Source organism: Paramormyrops kingsleyae, chromosome 1, assembly GCF_048594095.1.
Source record: "Paramormyrops kingsleyae isolate MSU_618 chromosome 1, PKINGS_0.4, whole genome shotgun sequence".
NCBI classification, from domain to species: domain Eukaryota; kingdom Metazoa; phylum Chordata; class Actinopteri; order Osteoglossiformes; family Mormyridae; genus Paramormyrops; species Paramormyrops kingsleyae.
The window spans coordinates 27,340,239-27,353,159 of record NC_132797.1 but is presented as its reverse complement, the minus strand read 5'-3'; the positions used below and the strand labels follow the sequence as shown (position 1 = coordinate 27,353,159).

The window sequence follows — 12,921 nt, the reverse complement described above, 5'->3', positions numbered from 1 at the left end:
CTAAAATGGGCTACAATGACAAGATGTGGGTCTCCATTACAGTACAGTTTGCTTCAGACAGAGCTACATCGTTTGAAGTTGACTGGACGTGTACTGGCCTGGTGGAGCAATTTTGTCATGCTATACTCCCAGCTGGTCCTTCAGCATCTACTTCGTTCCTTGGGACCCCTTGGATGGTAATGTCACTAAATAAGCCCACACACTTGGGGGGTAATTCATGCTTATTGGTATTTATTTATTCCCAATGTTAATTCAAATGCTACATAACAGTTCTGGGCAAAATTGTCCCAGGAAATAGGTTCTGTAGTAAGATCTAGAGCAACTGTGGACAAAGAGCAGCTTTTCCTAGTTTGTTACTCCGGCCTACGGCGGTATCGGGGCCTAGGCCTCTTCTTCCAGGAGACTGTTGTAGTTTAGAAGGTCCGAGGTGAGAAGCAGGTTCGATCGTTCGCTCTCGACCAGCACCATCTCCAGCTCAGCCTGGAAGGCCTCCCGCCAATCCAAGTCCTCTTCAAGGGGCCAATCCAGCAGCTGAGCGCTGGAGGGTAAAGGCGGCAAACCAGGCTTGTACTCCTCCAGCGCATTTGGATGGAGCAGCAGCCGGAGAGAGGAGATGGAGGCGGCCACCCGTACCACAGCCAGTACCCCGGTCCGTGAGAGCGGGTTAAGGGCAAGCCCTAAGCTGCACAGGGTCCGGCAGCAGCGCAGCGGAGGAAACAGCGCCCCCAACAGGCTGTCTGATAGACCGCAGCCACATAGAGACAAGTGTGTCAGCGAACCAGAGGCTTGAGACAACAGGCGGCACAGTGAGGGCAAAGTGGCCTCCTCCAGCCTGTTCTCACTCAGGTCCAGTCGTCGCAAGGAGGTGGCATGGATGCTACAGGACAGGTAGGAGAGGTCAGCCGGAATCAGACTCAGGTAGGGGAGTTCCAACACCTCCAAAGGCTGCGAGAGAGAGCTGAAGGCATAGGAACAAGGGCTCAAGTAAGCAACTGAGCAACTTCAAAAAATGACTTACCCTCATTGAGTTAAAACCACCTTTATAGTAATGATGATGGTCAAAAAGCATTGCCACAATTAACAAGGAACCTAGGAAAATGAAAAATAATGGTCTGATTTGATTGTATCCATCCATCCATTATCCGCCGCTTATACAGGGTTGGGTTGCGGGGGCAGCAGTCGAAGCAGTGATGCCCAGACCTCCATCTCCCCAGCCGCCTCCTCCAGCTCCACCGGGGGAATACCAAGGCGTTCCTTGGCCAGCCGAGAGATACAATCTCTCCAGCATGTCTGGGGTCTGCCCTGGGGCCTCCTCCCAGTTGGACATGCCTCAAACACCTCCGCAGGGAGGCATCCAGAGGCCCTTTCAAATTAGTTTCCCCAACCAACTGAACTGGCTCCATTCAATTCAGTGGAGCAGCGGCTCTACTCTGAAACCCTCCTGAATGTCTGAGCTCCTCCACCCTATCGCTAAGGCTGAGCCCAGACACCCTGCAAAGGAAACTCATGTCTGGCGTTTGTATCCACAATCCCATTCTTTTGTCACTACGCAGGGCTTATGACCATAGATGAGGATAGGAACGTAGATCGACTGGCAAATCGATAGCTTCGCCTTCCAGCTCAGCTCTCTCTTTACCACTACAGAACGGTAGTGTCTGCATTACTGTTTCAAATTACAGTACTGTACAAATTAAATGACCGACCTGAATTCAGATATGCAATTCAAATACGCTATAATACAGTACTGTCATGTTTTCTGTGCACGCAGCATTAGCCTCAGGTAGCTAGACAGAAGCAGACGGGTTACTTTGAAGGGCTACAGTATCAAAGTATAGTAACAAAAAAGAATTACTGTAGTTTAATTGTTCCATATGCTGTCATGCATAAAACAAAATTAACACTGTAAGCGGACTACTTGATTACTATAAGCAAATTATTTAAACAGTGTTTATACAGGAATGATTCTGTCCCAAGCTTTTTGATCCATATAAGCAGTTGATCACTATAACCATGATCACTATAAGTGGTTTCCACTGTCCATTTTATCAGCATTATGGATGTGCCAAACAGACCTTTGCAGGGAATTTCCTTATTACAATCAATTTTAAACATCCTTTAATGCTATCTAAACAGGAAAGCTTCTACTAAAGCAGGATTAAAGCAGTGCTTCATTTGTGCTGAGGCTTGTCGGAGCTCAGTTCTGGGACCTCTGACTCTGATTAGTCTGCACTCCACTACCTCAAACGCTACACCCAATATAATTAAACTTAAATACAAACTGAACTAAAGAAATGTATATTTATAAAACTGGTTGTGTGTATGATTACATACATCTGCCTGAATTAGTATACTTCACTTCTTTGATTTGAAAGGGAAATTCAGCACCGCCCATGAGGAAAAATCCACTTTGTGGCCACTAAAATAGATATTACCTTCTGGACCATTTAACTCATCTATCAGGGTCTTACAGTTTGATGCAACTAAGAGGTGTCGATGTAAAATTTGTGCGTGTGATGTCATTCAAAGTCAGTGAGCTCCGGTTCCTCATATAATGGTGGTCGCAGTAGGTCTCTGTGCTCTTTACAAGCTCTGGTACCTCAGACTTTACATATTAAACACACTTAAAAAAGGAAAACTAAATGAAAACATTTACATAAACTGAAACGGTAAGATAAGCTCCGGACCCCCCGTGACCCTAAATAGGACAATGGATGGATGGATGACACAGGATATGAAAATAGAATAAAAACAACTAAACGATAACCATAAATATTGATTCCAAAACTAACAAAAAGGAACGTCAAAGACTTTCCATTAGTGCTTTAGCTACTATCTAGCTAAAGTAATGATTTATCATTAATTACTATTAATTCTATATTATATTAATTACTGTATATGGAGCATAATAAAACCACAATAACATTGGTCTTAGGTTTATTTTGGTGGCTGCAATAATCTGAAGGTCCTCCATACCTGAGCAGCAATCGCAGGTGTCCTGACAATCGGAGAGCCGTGAGGCTGATCTGCCTCAGCTTCACCAGCGCCCCCAAGCCTGCCGCCATGTCTCTCAGTGCCTTCTCTTGGCCGGGTGCATCCCTGCGCACATCCAGGTTGCAGTAGTGCAGTCGGAGGGAACTCAGGTAAGGGAAGCGGGCCAGTGTTGGCAGCAGGAGGGCCAGGCCAGACACGCCTAGGCTGCTGTAGTGGATATCCAGACCTTGCAAGCTGTGGGGAGGGAGCAGAGACAGCAGGGCTACGATGGTAGCGGCGGGGAGCTCCTCCACGCGGAGGTGCTGGCAGTGTAGCTGCAGGGGCCCCTTAGTAGCCAGCGCCGTGTGGATGCGCTCCCAGGAACGCGCGTTTACGAACAGGTCAGCTCGCACCTGCACCACAATCTCAGTCTCCTGCTGCTGCTCCGTCTCCCGGGACTCCTTTACCCTATCCCGTGTCATTTCCATGATCCTCCTCACCCCCCTCACCTCTGCCTGGCGCTCCACAGGTGGCTGACCCCCCCTATCTTGGCTACTTTTCTGCACACCATTCTCTGTTCTCGCCCCCTGCCCTTCTGTCTCCTGGAGCCGCTTTCTCTGCTGCACCTTCTTGACTTGGCCCCTGGCCGCGATCCTTGCCTGAAGCACCATGGAGCAGAGCGCTACAGTGAGAGACCAGCCACCCATGGAGTCCACCAGGCCTCCGTCTTCACACTGAAGCCCGCAGAGATCCAGCACCTGAAGAGCACACCTGGTGCAGGGAGAGGGGACAAAAAAGAGAAACATTTCAGACCATCAGTAATCTTATATTTTAGATTACCTATGTACACCACACATAGTTAGAAATTCTGGGCCCCCTGACAAAATGTCATCCTAAGACCCTGTCCAATTTTATGTATATTTCGTATTTTACATCTCACACACCATGTCATAGTTATGGGCTGGCGTGTTAAGCTGGAGATGTGTATCACTATATATTACTTCTTCACCTCTGTCATTAAAAAGAAAGATAATTAAATTTATAGCAATTTAACAATTGAAATTTGAAAACTACTATATGTATGGGCGACTGGACCATAAAAGCACGGTGTCAACTTCTATAAATTGCAGATCAGCCGGTTCCCTTACCGCTTGTCCCCCAGCCCCCTGACCACCGCCAGCAGCAGCGCTTGGACACAAAGACGGTTTGGCGGCGTGTGTCCGGCTCTCCTGCGCCCGCCTACACGAAGGCACCTCTCGGGCCAGCGCTGCACCAGCTCGCCAATGGCCAGCGGTCGGCAGTGCACGAAGGCGGCCTCCAGGAGCGCCCTGTACAGCTCCCTAGGGACGCAGGCGAGCCAGCAGGGTGACGAGCCGTGATCGCTGACCACGGACCGGGCGCACAAGTTGATCAGCGACAGTACCATGGCACTCGGACACGGACTGGCACTCCAGAAGCTTACTTTACGGCTTTTGACAGCAACCCGAAACGCTGGAGCTGCTTCAACCACTAAAACTAAAAAAAGAAATTCATAAGCCACCCAGCACAAATCGAGCCCTGAAATCAGACGTTGACACTGGCGCCCAGTGGATAATATTCCACATCTTATAACACATGCAGGACATGGGATGATACACGACCAGCCGACTCAGCTAACAAGAGCGTCTGTCTTACATATCGACCCTTCATACAGCCAACACAACCATTTCCCAATGAGTTTATAAACATGTTTACTTCCCGCTGCTGACGCCGACGTTTATTGATGACGTATAAAACCCGCGCGACATGTAGGCAGCGTTAGTAGTGCTTGTCAAGCGTACCGAATTTTCCGTTTGTTATTGCAGCTGGATCCCTAGCATGTAGTTCATGCCATTTAGTTGTCTAAAGTGGGTTATATGACTAAAACACACAGATACCACACATTAAAAGTTCCTGCTCTTTACAAGTTTACAGATAGTAGTGGCATGAAATATGTAACCTTCCTGAGTACTGGAAACATGATTTCAATTAAGCTAGCCTAAATAAAAATGGATGTTCAGGAATTGTTTTAATCTCTATTGCTACACGATTGTTATATGTACAACAGTCAGTGTACAAGTGTCTTGTAACTCCATTTTCCTGTCATAATGTCCCAGCTCTGCAGTAGCGTAATTTCCTGCTATGGTGGATGTTTTACAGTAGAGCGCGCTGGTATGCCTTACATTTTAGTAAGTAAACAATGTTTTTGATGATGAGCCATGGCAACCATAAAACCTTTGAATCTCTCCGCACCCTGACAGCATCTGGTTTGCTAGACTGGTGTCAGCAGTGGGATAGGTCGCTTGGCATCTCTGCAGATGTGAAGTAAGATTAGTAGTGTCCTTTCTTACGGCAGTTGTTCAAACTGATGGAAGATTGATATCATATCGCTAGATAGCTCTGTACAAGCGAGAACTGCATACAACTTTCCAGGCCATTTTCGGCCACAGGTGCCCTAATTATAAAGTCCCAGATTTGTATTATGACAGAAGCAAATCTTCAAATATCACTCCATCCCAACATTTTGTATCACGATCTACTGATTTTCTAACAAGTAATAAATATCGATTAAATATATGCAGATTCCAGGAAAACATTTGCACTACCCTGGGTTTATATTTTATTTTTAATACGTATCAAATCTAATGTCCGTATCTTCAGACTTGCTGACAGCATGTGCACTGTTGTGATGGTTTAGATATCAAGCTAACAGAAATCACGGAAAGCCAAAGCATTTTGCTCAAGTCAATATTTCTGTATTAATGTAATGAAACGCACCCCGAGCAGCCCAGAGAGCGGCACTCTTATCGTCTCCAAAACAAACGACACAGATACTATGTGGTCAAAATACAGGAAACTTTATTCACAGAAAAGTTCTCACAGCGAAACGAAACTTAACGCATGACGAGAAGCGCACTTCATGGGACCCGCAACGAGCACGTCAGCGGCTGGAAGGAGAGAAGCGCGTTTTCGCCGTAAACAATTATGCGAGCGACCGCCGCCGCCTTCGGCACGGTTGCTGCTTGTTTGCGGTAATCGTCCACAAGAACAGGGTGTTACCAAAACGGTGAGTCCGAAAGTGAAAATGCTAGGGAGCACACACACACACACACACTGAATACTGCTCAGTACGGGGTGGAAAAAACACACACACGAGAAACGCCAACGCGAGGCGTCGTGTAGCCCAAACAGGGCGCCATCCCACCAGTGATCCTAGCCTGGGCTGTTGCTGCTGAGCCCCGCTTAGGGGGACTCCGACACACGGGGACACCAGCTCTCATTGGCTTCAGCAGCAGGGCTGTATAGCTGCACAATATCTGCATCTCCTGTAAACTTAAAATCCTTGGAATAATAAAAATAGGAGGCAAGAAATTTAATAAAATAAAAAACAATAAAAGGATCTCCAAGCTGGACACAGCAAATGCTGTGAATCCCCCATAGGGGAGATGCCCCCCTCTGCGACACAGGCCAGAGACTGAAGGGTGGTCTTCCCTTGTCCCCACTGTTGCATCTCCACCTCCAGTTGCTGATGCTGGTGCACCTGATTGACTTGTGTGGAGGCGGCGAGGCAGAGGCCCACATCGGCCCCACTGAAACCGCAGTCCGCCGTCTTTCATCCATTTCACAAATCTCACTCCATCCAGCAACAGACATCTGATGAGTCATAACTTAAAGTCCATCCAGGGTCTGGGGCTAAGCCTGAAGCTTGATAGAGGGACCTGAACAGTCTGGAATATTCTGCCGCTGCTCTAAGTTCACCACTGGGAATGGGTGGGGGCTTATATTAAGGCACCCCAAAACCCCAGCATCATAGCACTGGGTGCTTTCTGCCATCCTGACAGCAGCCAAAAGGAGCGAAGAGGAGGACAGTGGATTCTAACACAAGTCCAACGCTGGAGGATGAAGAGGAGGAGTAGGATGATGTGGCTTCGGGGGAACAGGCAGTGCAGCAAGAGTCTGAATAGCGTCAGAGTCCGAGAGAGAAACAAAAATGAAGGACAGAGACAACAAAGAGGAAGAGAAGGAGGGATGGGGGGAGGGGAAGAGAGACAGAGAGAGAGTGCAAATGTTTGTCCCTGAGAAGACAGATCAGACACAGAGGGCCCTGGGGATCCTGGGGGGAGGGAGAGAGAGAGTATGGTGTGATTTACAGGCTTCACTTCAAGATTGCACTTCCTTGCATCACTACAGGCAGACCTACTGGTTTTATACATCAGAAAATTCAGCATTTCAACTGCTACAAACTGCAGATCCCATCAATGCTCATCTACACATTTAGCACCCCCATACCTGTCCTCAGTAAACCCATCCAGCTCTTCCTCATCAATATCCAGCTCCATGTCCAGTTCGTTGTCCAGAGAGCCACGGCCATAACCACTCAGGACACTGTGGGGGGAGAGAGACGGGAGGATATGATAACGAGGCTGAAACATCCCAATGCACCTCATGCTACCTCAGCCGCTAAAATCTGGCAATCTTGGCCATCTCTGTGTTCCAAATGGGAGGCTGATTTAAATATAACCAATAGAGGCAGCTGTTCTCGCAACATCACACATTGTGTCACTCCATTTGTGCGACATCTGTTAAATGAATGAAATACATTCTGAAAACAGGTCCACCCCAACCTATCCCACACACACACAAAGCCGCTAAGCAGACAGACATCACGATTCAGGATGAGCCAACCTGACAGAGCGGCAGGTGAAAAAGACGATCCTCTTCAGCTTCTTGTTGTAGAAGAAGTAGTTGAAGGACCAGAGACTGCCTTCCTCTCCAAAGGGGTCCGAATCCAGGTCTGGGTTGTAGCTGCAGAGAAAGTCAAACCCATCAGCCAACCACCTGCCCAGCGCAGGGCTACTAACCTGTGCAGAAGAGACTAGTCAAACAACAAATGACCAAAAATAGCAAGCCCAGCAACATATGACAAAAGGGTGGTGAACAGCTCAGCGGGCTAGCATTCAGCGCCTATGATCAGATATTTATCGCCCATGGCTGATGGAAAGATTCACCTTTGGGGCCTTGAGCTAGGCACATAACCTCCAATAGCTATGGGAAGGATGACCCTACTTTCTCATTTATATTGCTTTGTATTAAGTCACCTGCTAAATGATGTCCTTAAACCATGATGAAAAAAGGCTGTGTTAATAGTCTATATTTCTTAAGTAGTCTATGCACTTTATTATTGTAATACTGATATTCCACACACCTGTATATGTCACAACTCTGAAGGTTGATCTCCTGGTCGATAGCACTCCATAGCTGTGGACCCAGAGAGTTAAATTCTTCCCCCACGGCTGAGATCAAACTGCCATTCACCGCGTTGGTCACCTGGGGGAGCACACAGCACCAGGGCACATTCGAGGGGTTTTCACAGCATAGGGAAGTATCAGGCAGGTATTAAGACAAAATAAAAAGCAGAAGGCGGCCACTCTGATTCCATTTCTCTGGAATGCAGATGCAGATCTGTGTCGTGCTGTGAGATGGGTGTGTTATTTGAGGAAGTACGAAAGTCAGTCATATTGTTTCATGGGAACTCCCATTAGATGCAACCCCAGAGAATTTCTTAGTAGCGACACTGGAACGGGTCCTGGCTCTGATACGTGAGACCAGTGCCGAGCATTCATCCTGTAGTGTCGACTGTCTCAATCTGCACTTCCCCACTTCTGAAATTCCACAGGTTTTTCACAATCACGTACCGCACTTTCTCAACCGATGGGTCACAACTCAAAAGCGGATCACAGAGTGAGTGGTCAAAATTATTTTGAATAAAATCCAAATTCTCCTAATGTTGGACTTGCTTTGGTTTGTTAACAGTGTACAAAAGCATTGTGCTACTGTCACTGCACTATGTTCCACTTACTATTAACACATTATTCTTGGCTGAGAATCTATAATCATGCATTTACAAGCCTCCTTGTGAAAAGCTACCCCCCCAGGAATGTGGCCTGTGGACAAACCCTATCCGTAGCGTAGCAGAATTCCACATCCCTGCCCCCGCCATCCAGAGATCCAATGGTACAGGCTGAACGGGAGGCAGCGCACTGACCCAGTTGAGGCTGGGCTCGCGGCTGAACTCGTGGGCACGGGCCGCGCTGAAATCATAGTCAGGCCGGAAGGACTCGTTGAGCGTCCTGATGAGGTAGAAGAGGGTCTTCCGGCAGCACTTGTCGCTCAGTGGGTTCTCGCCATCCTCACTGCTCTTAGCCAGTCTGTTAATGGGGGCCAGTAGCAGCAGATTACGGAGGAATAGAAGGGATGGTGGTTGGGCAAGACAAGGGTGTAAAGAGAAAGACAAAGAAAGCAGGAAGTGAGGAAATGCAATGTGAAGATCAAACACTACCAATATTTCCTTTCCTCCCAGGCCCCGCCTCCTCTAGAAGGACACACATCACCTGATTGCCATTGAGCACTTTGATTGAACTGCTCGGTCCACAGTACAGTCAGGCACAGTTAAAAAAAACCTCAGGGCAAACAGGAAAGTGGAACTCACTGGGGAGGGCTGGTGGCACTGGACTGTGGTGGGGACAGGGCTTCCAGGACATGTGGCTCCCCCTCCTGGCAGAACTGCTTAAACATGTGCTTGTCATCCCCTGCCATCTTGCAGGAATAGCTCTCAATCCTGCAAGAAAAACAAAACCAGGTAAAATGGGGGGCTGAATGAGGGTGTGTGGGGGGCTGGAATAGAGAGACAGACAGACTCAGCACCCATAATTTCTGAACCCAAAGACCACTGGATAAAGAATACATCTGAAGCTGGTCCTGACAGGGCAGTCCAACACATGCCCTGTGGGTGATTACTCCCCACCCTACACGACACTTCCATCATTCATAGTACCAGAAAAACCTGTTTTGAGCACTAAACTAGAATTATCACTTTTGTAATAACCAATCTTCCCGCCCTCGCATAAACTTTATACCGACAGAATGTTGCTCTTATGTTGTTCCCAATGACTAAAGAGCCTCGGGGGGGACATAGCACATGTTTATTTTGCCCCTGGTGCACAGGCAGAGTTATGTAAAGGAGGACCTGTCGTAACACAGTCCCTGGCTTAGAGATACTAATTATAGCGGAGAGCAAAGGTCATGTGACTTGGGGTGTTACATGACTGAGGAACTTGTCCTAGTTTCAGCAGATGAAGACAGGTCTGTGTCAGGGTCTGTTTATTGTATCAACTTCAATCCCGGATCATTTGTCCACATCTGCGGTTCTGTTCAAGGGCCATGAACTAGGATTCAAACCCCAGCCTGAGCCACCGCTGTGATCTGGGGGAGATTTAAAATTGTGCCAAAGAGGCAGTCCTCCGTAAATAACCCTGGCTGGCAGATACTGGAGACTCTCTCTGGCACTTTGTGTCACCTAGCCAGCCTGCAACCATAACACGACTGCCACGTGACTTCCGGTAAGCTGCAATTAGATTCAGCGCCTCATCTAAACTGAAGTCTAATCAAGGCCCCCACCCCCTGGGGCGCTGCACGTTGGCTGACCCTGTGCTTTGACTCCTAAACATGCTCTCATCCCTATGTGTGTCTGTGTTTCACGGAGAGCACGATGGGGGTTAATAAAGTTACCATTATTCACTAAAATTGCAGCTTCTCATTTTCCCCCCTCGGATGTTACAAAACCTCATAATTTGATGCACCAGCTCGACAGTTGATAAGACTGACCAACATGTCCTCAGCAAAATATCAAGTGACACCCGAGGCATCCTTTTCTTCCGACTCCTGGGTTTACAGGATCTTAATGAAACACTACCCAGCTTGAGGTCTGACACCCCCTGGGCTTACTACATTACCCTTGTGCCAGGCACATCTAAAACTGCTAGCTTCACCTACATTTGAAAAAAGGATTCTCTGCAAACTGGAATGAACATTCCTGTATTTCAGTGCTTCTCTGCCTGATCTCTGTATATCCCTTTTTGGTTCAGTTAGTGACTAGCAGGCAGGTGCACAAACCACCACACAACCCAGAAGTGCTAACCTCGATCCGAGAAACGTCGCTCTACACACGGGAAACGGATTTCAAATTTCACGATCTGTGTATGTGCATCATGTGTTCCGGAACACAAACCTATTGCGGTTATCAAAGTCGTACTGCTCCGAGCGAGAACGTCATTTACTCAGAAAGCTTAAAATCACTCAAGTCTTTTACAACCCCAGAGCTGCCAGGAATGTAAACATGGCCCAGGATGTACAGTTAACGAATGATGTCTTCCCGTTGGTGTGTGCAAGTGCATTTATACATTTCGACAATCCAAAAAAAAAAAAAACCCTCAAAAACTCCTTGTCAGCTTCGGCGGGTGTTATCATGGCATCTACCTGCCCAGGATGTGCGAATCGCCAGTCTCAACGCACAGCTGAGAGCTCAGGGCCTCGAAGATGGAGTTCTCCAACAGTTTCATCGCTGCAGCGGGGGAGAAAAAGACGCATATGAAAACAAGGCGTATAACGTGCGAAGTATTACGTGGTCGAAGTATTCTCTCCGAACGTGGATGCTCATGATGCAAATCCGATTTGTGCAGCCGAAGCAATTTACAGCAATTACAACCTTACTTGTTTACATAAATGTCTTACAAAGTACAAGCCAACATTTTGATAGCATATTTTCTATTTTAAAATGGGTTGTCTTACCATGGCGAAATACATCTGATGATTTGATAACACCTTCAATGATTAATGTAATTATTTAGTGATCAAGGCCTGTGTCTGAGCACGGGCAGGTCAAACCGACGAGACCCCAACCCCGACGCTAATCCCACCCCTCCCCCCACACCAAAGTCATTTCCTTGTTCCTTTAGGACACGGTAAAACTAATCCAAAAACAAGTCGGCAATGGCATCCAAGTAACTCTTATCTAGTCACGTACAAAATGTAAGATGCCAATGGCATGTACCTCAGGCTGAATGATTGTTCTCACCTCCGGTGGTTTTAGTAAAGAGGATCAAAGTCTCGTTGGGAATAAAAAATCTGCCGATTCTTTGGACAATCCGTAGATGATGTTGCTGAACAGCAACAATAAAATGATAATAACGTCGTTCCCTCAGAGGAGAACTTCGCGATCTCAGGGGCCAAATTAGCTTAGCTGCTCAGCTACACCGTCGACGCTAAAAACAATATTTTTTACCCCAACTCGGGAGGATCGGTAAGTACCTAACAGGAACAAGAATACGTAAACAAAATTAGTACCCTGCGAAGGCGTACGGTCGCGGCTGGCATCGTCTTATACTGCACCTCGATTCTTTTATCGAAAGACCGTTTTTCCGGAATAACTGAGACGACGCGAAACCCGACGACGGTCTGAGAGCCTCAAATTCAGACTGTAGCAGCATCCCCCTGTTTGGAAGGTCGATTTACGAGAAAAATAAGAGATCCTCGACGAGATCAGAGTCGCTTTTATTACAGCGACTTGATCTGTTTTGTGCTGGTTTTCGCTCTACTAAATTAACGGACTAAACGATTTTTTGGTCTAATGGCGCTGATCGAAAACAGCAGACTAGAAAACACTACTTTACCCCGCCCCTAGAATGGCTACAATATAATTTTTATTGTTAAATGCCACGCCTATCATTCTTGCATAGCTAGAAAACAGAGTATTTTATTGGCTGTCTGTGGTGTCGTTCAAAAATTCCAGTACTCGATAGGTCGAAGGAACTGTCGTACATTATGCGGAAGAACGCTATTGGTTCAACTCGCGTCTGTCTCTGGGTTTCGGTTGTGTAGAATCTATTACTATTTATGTATTACATCAATATATTGCGTATAAACATTCACGTACAAAATAAATTAAGTTCTAAAACTTGAACGTCTGCAAATATTAAAATTGCCAAACATAATTTTGCAAAATGAATATATGTTATGCTTCGTAAATGTCAATGTATCCGTCCATTTTCTATGTCCTATGCAGGATCGCGGGGGTCACGAAAGCTCTGGGCTGTG

General features: G+C 47.0%; 2 protein-coding genes across 4 annotated transcripts; both read right to left on the bottom strand.

Moving 5' to 3' along the window:
• Positions 1–211: 211 nt before the first annotated feature.
• si:ch73-174h16.4 (leucine-rich repeat-containing protein 14) lies at positions 212–4,726 on the bottom strand. The gene is made up of 3 exons (XM_023823807.2): positions 4,119–4,726; positions 2,974–3,741; positions 212–958 (listed from the first exon to the last, which is right to left on the bottom strand). Exons 1-3 carry the CDS (start codon positions 4,394–4,396, stop codon positions 382–384), a joined length of 1,623 nt encoding a protein of 540 aa, XP_023679575.2. The 5' UTR covers positions 4,397–4,726; the 3' UTR covers positions 212–381.
• Positions 4,727–5,830: 1,104 nt separating this feature from the next.
• maf1b (MAF1 homolog, negative regulator of RNA polymerase III b) lies at positions 5,831–12,518 on the bottom strand. 3 transcript variants are annotated; one of them, XM_023823717.2, is made up of 8 exons: positions 11,879–12,518; positions 11,305–11,389; positions 9,479–9,607; positions 9,035–9,197; positions 8,195–8,316; positions 7,675–7,794; positions 7,279–7,374; positions 5,831–7,102 (listed from the first exon to the last, which is right to left on the bottom strand). In XM_023823717.2, the coding sequence occupies exons 2-8, from the start codon at positions 11,385–11,387 to the stop codon at positions 7,078–7,080; spliced, it is 738 nt and encodes a 245-aa protein (XP_023679485.1). In that variant the 5' UTR covers positions 11,388–11,389; positions 11,879–12,518; the 3' UTR covers positions 5,831–7,077. The 3 variants fall into 3 exon arrangements, with proteins under 3 accessions (XP_023679485.1, XP_023679486.1, XP_023679488.1); XM_023823718.2 differs by having other exon boundaries at positions 11,903–12,518; XM_023823720.2 differs by lacking the exon at positions 11,879–12,518 and adding an exon at positions 11,617–11,872.
• Between the last annotated feature and the right edge of the window lie 403 nt (positions 12,519–12,921).

Excerpts from the sequence above, each read along its gene's own strand:
- si:ch73-174h16.4 (XM_023823807.2), bottom strand. The coding sequence starts at position 4,396 with ATGGTACTGTCGCTGATCAACTTGTGCGCCCGGTCCGTGGTCAGCGAT. Across the intron at positions 3,742-4,118 it reads AGGGGGCTGGGGGACAAGCG|GTGTGCTCTTCAGGTGCTGG; the intron begins GTAAGGGAACCG and ends TCCCTGCACCAG. Across the intron at positions 959-2,973 it reads CACCTGCGATTGCTGCTCAG|CTCTCTCTCGCAGCCTTTGG; the intron begins GTATGGAGGACC and ends CTATGCCTTCAG.
- maf1b (XM_023823717.2), bottom strand. The coding sequence starts at position 11,387 with ATGAAACTGTTGGAGAACTCCATCTTCGAGGCCCTGAGCTCTCAGCTG. Across the intron at positions 7,795-8,194 it reads CAGAGTTGTGACATATACAG|CTACAACCCAGACCTGGATT; the intron begins GTGTGTGGAATA and ends CTTTCTCTGCAG. Across the intron at positions 7,375-7,674 it reads TTCACCTGCCGCTCTGTCAG|TGTCCTGAGTGGTTATGGCC; the intron begins GTTGGCTCATCC and ends CTCCCCCCACAG.